Source organism: Rattus norvegicus, chromosome 3 (assembly GCF_036323735.1).
Source record: "Rattus norvegicus strain BN/NHsdMcwi chromosome 3, GRCr8, whole genome shotgun sequence".
NCBI lineage: Eukaryota > Metazoa > Chordata > Mammalia > Rodentia > Muridae > Rattus > Rattus norvegicus.
The window spans coordinates 111,870,287-111,877,494 of record NC_086021.1 but is presented as its reverse complement, the minus strand read 5'-3'; the positions used below and the strand labels follow the sequence as shown (position 1 = coordinate 111,877,494).

Genomic DNA, 7,208 nt, shown 5'->3' with positions numbered 1-7,208 from the left:
CAGTTTACCAAAATCTTAACTCTTGATCAGAAAAAGTCAGAGCATTGGCATTTGGATTCTTCCCATGGTGGGAGGGGTGAGCCCAGTGACTGGCCACGGTGATAGAGACAAGTTTAACTTAGTGAACTTGGCCTGTTTGACCAACTGTAACCCACTGCAGTGGTTTTAGTCCAGCTGCCCCAGATTTGTCAGCACAGTTTTGCTCATTCTTTTGTCGTTTTAGGACTCATCACTTCCTCTTTCCACCTCATATTTCTCCTAGTTTGACACAAGACCTTTTGTGGGATCAGATCTGTAAACTAACAGCTTTGTTTATTCTGGGCCCTCGCCAGCTTCTCTTCTGTGTATAGTTAGCATTGCAGCAGACTACCTAACTGGAGAATAAAAGCAAACCCCTTAGAAGCCACAAAGAAACTGGATTGACACCTAAATTAACAACTGGTGTGGGAAACAAATATGGCGAAAAATAAAATTACTGCTTCCTGCCTGCCAGTAACATCACCCACCTTTCATGTATAACAGGTGAACTTTGTGTAAAGCACCAGGTCAGTGCTCTAACTGCAGGCCAGGTTGCCTTCCAGCTTAAAGACAGACTATGAAGGTATGAGCATAGCTTTGCTTTCCTACCATCTTCCTTACCTTTAAAGGAGATTGAGTCTTTTAAAAGTTGTGGTTTGCTCTACTTTGGATTTTTTTGGATTTTTTGGATTTTCCTCTACATTATGTGGTAACTAGTAACAAAAGCTTAGAGGGATACTGATGTGTAGTGTATAGTTACACAGTTTAATAGTTTACATGCTCTGGTAAGTCTAGAGCCTTTTTCTATAATGAAAAGTTGAGAACAACAACATTGGACCGAGTCAGGACGTGTGATGCAGGTCCACCATGGATGGTTATATCTAAATGACATTCCACGTTTGTGTTATTTCCTCATCTAAAATAAAGTACAGGATGTGTGGTAAACGTGTTTCTTTGAAAATGTTACAAAAAGTCTAAATGCGGATCCCGAGGACATTAACTGCTGGTAGGACATAGGTATCAGACACAACTTAGAGATTAACTACAAAAACAGGTCTTCAAGGGAGAGAGAACATTTCTGTCGGGCCCTTGAGATGCTACAGGGTAGGATAGGCAGGCTATGTTAAGATTTAGCTTCACTGATGTGTCCAGTTCTGACCAAAGCTTGCTTTCTGCTTGTGAAGTCAGGCTTCCTTGCGCCAAGTTCACTACTGTGAGAGGAACAGCATGTTTTATTTGAGGTTTCTTTCATTTAAAAATGGAAATGAGGTCCATGGCTGAAAAATTGGTTAGGGGTGTTAGCAAAAGAGCTGCAGAACGTGTTGCTATCGTAGTCTCACGAGTGGCTGTTGAACCCTTGAACACTTACACCAATACTGGTCTGGATTTGTTTTTTGGTTTTTTTAAGACCGAACAATACAGACTTGCTGAGTAAAGTTGTATATACTAAGATATAAAACTTAGAAATTTAGCCAAATAATTTGTCAGCTATGGTTAGTTGTTCTTATGATGAATGGGCTCCTAGATGCCATCTGATCTCTACAAACGCTCAGTTTAATGCATACATTCTATCACTGTATTATGGAGATTTTATCCTTTCATACATTTTCTAAAAATAATACAAATGAAAATAATCAGCTTGATGGCTTATTAGTAAAAAATTTGGGGTGTTCAACCCACTGTTTCTAAGTTGAGGTGACAGGAGGACATAAGATGGTGTCTTGGTCCCCGCAAACAGGCTGTTTTGTATCTACATGATTTATACACTGTGACTTTTTCCTGCTGTTTTCTATCAGCCTTAATTGTGAAAAATGGTGCCATGTTGCCCTCTTGATATTATTCTGGAGATCAGTTAGGGCTTATAGTATCCAGATGGACACAGTGCTACACATATCTGCAGAATTAGCTCACTGAGGTCTGCTCAGCAATATTTTTAATTGACTTACATGTTCTGTGGGAAAAGAAGACTCATGAACCGTCTGTGCAGTTGCATTCCTCTCTTCACTGGGCTGTCCCTTGGGATCTAGATGGATGCTCCAGTTACTCACAGTGTCAGCAACTCTGCTAGTGCTGATAGGATCTGATTGACAAACAGGAAATGACAACAACTGAATTGTATTCTCTAGACACTCGTCGTAATGACCGAACTTTCTGATCTGATGTTTTTATGTTTAAAAACCAATTTCCATTTCAGATTGGGTATTACTGTTTCCTAGACTTTCCTGTCCGGTATTTCTTTTCAGAAACAAGATTGTATTGTTGCCATTTCCTAAAGCATTACAAAGGGTCAGATGGTATAAATACCTTCTTAAATACATACATACAAAGTGTTATTTCCTGATTACCACATTACCCACACATAAATCTTTAATGACTGTTCTACAAATTCAGGTTAGTGGGGAAGACTGAACAAAATAAACACCAGAATTTATAAACTATTTAAGAAAATTGCCATGAAAGGCTGTTCAGAAGGGGTTTGGGGCTTAATAACAAAAATTACTTAAATACAGAGCTGAAACATGTTAAAAGACATGTTTAGTAAGTGTAGGATGATGTCACAGGTGAGGCAGGCACAAGATAGAATGAGGCCTGTCATTGGACAAGAAGGAAGGATGGGCAGGAGAGAAGTTCGAAGGAAGAGGAGGAGACAGAGTAGCCGGGGACAACATAGAAGCTGATGTTAAGATTGCACACTGTAGCTTTATAGGTTGTTATGAATGTTCTTAAGGTTATTGTGTTGTGTGTTCTTTCATGTGCAGATTTAAGTGTAAGAGAGTGTGTGGTGGCTATTCTGGGCTGCCATGGAGTTGAGATGTGTGCTTCTGGCAAGATATCTACCAGATATCTTGGGGCATTGCAGTGCTGGACCTAGAGCGGGTAAAAACACTTATTTTTTATAATTTTACAACAAGTAAGAATATATTCAGTTTTAGAATTTTGACATCTAGGGGTTGGGGATTTAGCTCAGTGGTAGAGCGCTTGCCTAGCAAGCACAAGGCCCTGGGTTCGGTCCCCAGCTCCGGGAAAAAAAAAATAGAATTTTAGACATCTCTATGCTTTTGAAATGTGCTCAGAAAATGGTGAGTGTTACACCAGACCCTAAAGCTATACTTAACATTAAAATTGTACTTCAGAAGATGAAGTTATACAGTATTTTGGGTTTTTTATTTTTCCCTAAATCAACAATGCTAGTAAACAAGGAATATACTTTGTTGTTTAGCCCCTAATGTTCTTTCAAAACTTTTTCTCAATTTCCTCTTTGAAAGAAGCCTATTATTAAGTCTGTGGACCATACAAAGCATTTCTTGTAACCTGCATTTCTTCAGTGTCTAAATGCACTGCGATCCTTTAGATCTAGTTAACGAGGCCTGGTGCACATCTAACTTGAGCACTCTGTCCTTGAGCACTAGAGAGGCTGCAGCCGGAAGATGATCAGCTCAATACCAATAAGACTGTCCAAAAACCTTTTTACAAAAATGCCTTTAACCTCAGCAACTTTGACTGCTGGCAGAGTAAACAGCCTTTTTCATTTTCATCACAGACTATTTCTTTGATATGCTTAACTTAGAGCTGCATAGTACTTATTTGTATGGAGCTTTGGGCATGTATGCTGTGTTCATGTATATGCATGTTTGTGTGTACATAGGTGCACAAATGTGTGGCAGTCAGGCTGATGTCAGATGTCTTTCTCATTCACTCTCCACCTTGTATGAGGAGGTAGGGTTGCTCACTTGAAACCCAGACAGGCTTATTCAGTTAATCTGGCTAGCCAGCTCCCTCCAAGGATGCCCCGAGGGCTGCCTCACCCATCAGCATTTGTTTGGGTGCTGAAGATCAAACACTGGTCTTTATTTTCACAAGGCAAGTGCTTTTACCAGCTGCCTTTACAGCCCAATATGTTATACATTTTTAAATATCTGTAATAAAAATATAAACAAAAGCAGGGAATATGAACTTCAATATTGGCACCCAACACCCATGTCTCTCTAATTCTATATTCATCAAGTTATATTTTTTTTCTGGAATTATTTTTTAAGTTGTTGTTCATGTGCTACTTTAAAAAAATGGAGCCTCTCATCTCTAAAGTAATATGAATGTAAGAGGTACAGAGTTATTAAGGGTTAGAGTGCTTCAAGCAACCATAACAAAGCTGAATGGTATGCAATGAATCCCTGTTCCACTTTTGCCCACAAGATGAAGAACAGGTTGAATGATGGCTGGTAAATGAACAGGCACAGAAGGGAGAGATCAGTTTACTCAGGGAGAGAGAGAGAGAGAGAGAGAGAGAGAGAGAGAGAGAGAGACAGACAGACAGACAGACAGACAGACTGAGTTTGGTTCCTTAGGTTGTTATTCCTAATTTAAACTCAATGACCTGTTACTGCTGCCATACTTTAACAATGAAAAACAATACTTCAAATGTAATTGGTGATATACACTGACATTACTACTTAGAGTTGGTTAAAAATAATTTATCTAATTGAAAGAGTGGTAGCACACAATTTTAATCCAAGTACTCAAGAAGCAGAGGCAGACAGATCTCTGAATTCGAGGCCAGCCTGGTCTACAGAGTGAGTTCTAAGACAGCCCGGGCTACACAGAGAAACCCTGTCTCAGGGAAAAAAAAGTTTTTAAATCATCTAAATAAAACCATTCTATATTATGCTTAGGAAATTTTACTCTCTCTCTCTCTCTCTCTCTCTCTCTCTCTCTCTCTCTCTTCACTTTAAATCTAGAAACTCTTTGTCAAGAATAGTTAAGTAATAGGAAAAAAAAATAGAATTCAAGCCTGGCTTGTGTTCTTACCTGACCCAATGTTTTTCCTAGTGTCCTCCAGACCATCATTTTTACGAAAGGTCACTGGAGCAGTCACTCTGTTTTCTGACACACCTACTGGTTTCTCCTTCAGCAATGAAGGGATGCTGGAAGTTACAGTGCCTGCGGTTTGACTTTGGTTTATTTTTGGCCTACAACTAGGGGCTACAAACTTCATGTAGCCTGGAGTTTCCTCTCTTTTTTTATCTGGAGTAGGAAGATCAAAGGCTGACCTTGCACTTGTGTTTACTGAGTCTGCAGATGGAGTTACATGAGACAAATGTGCTTCTCCCAGCTGACCTTCACAGCACGTTTCTTCTGACAGGATGTCATCTAATGCCTCTGCCTTCTCTCTGTTACTTATCAGCATGCATTGTCTTTCCTTAACACCTACCAAGGAAAAGAGACCACTTTCTGGAGCTTCAGTTATCTGATTGTCACTGGGAAGCTGTTTTTCGGTGGAAGTTGTCAGGGGAACTGCAGTTTTGAAATCTTGGGCTTGTGGAGCATGACTGTCCCCCGGGCTAACCTGAAAGTCTGAGATGCCCACACTGCTTTCAGAAGTTCCCGAATGGTTCTTAAGTGGACTGTTTTGTATGTCATTTACATTTGTTCTTGTAGTTCTTTCTGCAGGGCTTGAGGAAGGTTTCACTGCTGTTGGCACGGTACTGACACTGTGTTCCGGTTTCTTAGGGGCTGTCGAATCGTTACCAGGGCTAGCAGATGGACCGGATAGACCGATTGCTGCAGCACAGGCCGCGGTTGCTCCAGGCTGGGGAGTCTCTCTGGCTGACTGATAACAAGAGCAGGGCTCTATGCTGCACTGACACTCTTCTCTTAACATTTGTTTTATTTTTTGATACTTAACATCTAACATAACATTACATGAATCCTGTAAACCATGTTTCTTACACAGATCAAGATTTAGCTTTATATCTAGAAGTGAATCTAAGCTTGCTTTGTTTTGGTCATGATTTGTAATTTCCTTCTCTGTAGCATTTTCCAGATCTGCTGGAAGCAATTTGAATTGATGTTTGAATGGGCTACTTTCAGAAGCATCTGTGTTATGGTTTCTTTTGTGAGCCATCTCATTTGATACGCCATTAAAGGATGCTTTGCTACTCCGAGTGTCCAGAGGTACATCTACAGCTGTGTGGGGAAGACCTAATCCTTCAGTTCCTTCTAGGCATATCTTTTCTGTTTCTAGTGATTCATCTACCACTAAAAAGAAATTGTTCAATGATTTAAACTCTGAACATCCACTGGCTTTTTCCAAGCACAGCTTGTCTTTTACTTCTCCGGGGATTGATTTTCTACTGTCAGTAACATTTGAGGTTTGTTCTTGGTCAGTTACATCTTTATCTAGGCAAAGGACTTTGTGTGGGGACATTCCACTTTGGTTTCTCTCCTGAGATATCATAGTATTAATTTCACTTTTGGCACTTATTTCAAGAGGCTGTAAGTCTGTCATGAAGAAGACATAATAAAATGTTAGAATCTCAGTAAAGCTGTTTATAACATGTGTCACCCACCTATGTTTTGTGAAAATATATTTAGCCTTAATTAGTCTACTGGACACTAACCATACAAAAATGACATCAATTTTATTCAAATATTGAGTTCCTACACTAAAGTAATGTATGTCTGGATGCTAAATTCTTGGCTTTGCTCCAAAACATTTTTATTTCACAATATCAAAATCCCATTGGTTTAATGGGGCAAGCAGCATGGGTATTACCCAGTGGGGCAAGCAGCAATGCTCTTTATTTTCCTCTACTTGTTTCCTTGGGGGCACATAGTACAACCCCATATAAAGATATAACTGATAAAAATTAATGTCTATACTAACCCATTACAACCCAGGTCTAACAGCATTCAGAAGTTGATAATTAACTTGTTCATGTTGACAACCAATTGTTGTTATTGTTGTGGTTTATTACCCTGTTAGTATCTTAAAATTCTGGAATAATTTTGGGCCAATTCACAGAATAGCTACTTACTCAAGACAACTACATCTTTGCTTTAAATATAGATATCAAATCATGAGTATAGTTAGAATAACTAGACCATCTCAGGTCTTGAAGGGCTATATTGGTTCAATCATTCTTTCTCCAGCATCTCCACCAAGTGACTGTTCGCCCTCAGTTGAACACCTCGGTCAGTACCACTTTAAGCAGTTCCTCATAGTGGAGGACTTGGAAATAGTCTCAGTGTTTACTCTGGACATCTAAACCAAGGGAAATGCTGTGGCCTGCTCACCACAAGTGTCCTGGTGACCCAGGGAATGCTCTTAGCAAAGACACTGTTAAAGACTCATCTGCAGAATACTTGTTTACATACAGATGGAGGGCTGTTTCCCAGCTATATTGACAGCT

The 7,208-nt window shown here is 39.7% G+C and overlaps 1 protein-coding gene across 5 annotated transcripts in view; it reads right to left on the bottom strand.

The window, feature by feature from the left end:
• The window catches only part of Ccdc73 (coiled-coil domain containing 73), a 141,818-nt gene that overhangs the window by 2,094 nt on the left and 132,516 nt on the right, over positions 1-7,208 (bottom strand). For all 5 annotated transcript variants that reach the window (XM_063284942.1, XM_006234667.5, XM_063284943.1 and 2 more), the window contains 2 exons: positions 4,825-6,297; positions 1,965-2,098 (listed from right to left, as the gene is read on the bottom strand). In XM_063284942.1, the coding sequence (XP_063141012.1) occupies positions 1,965-2,098; positions 4,825-6,297 (1,607 nt within the window). The remainder of the gene's footprint in view (positions 1-1,964; positions 2,099-4,824; positions 6,298-7,208) is intronic.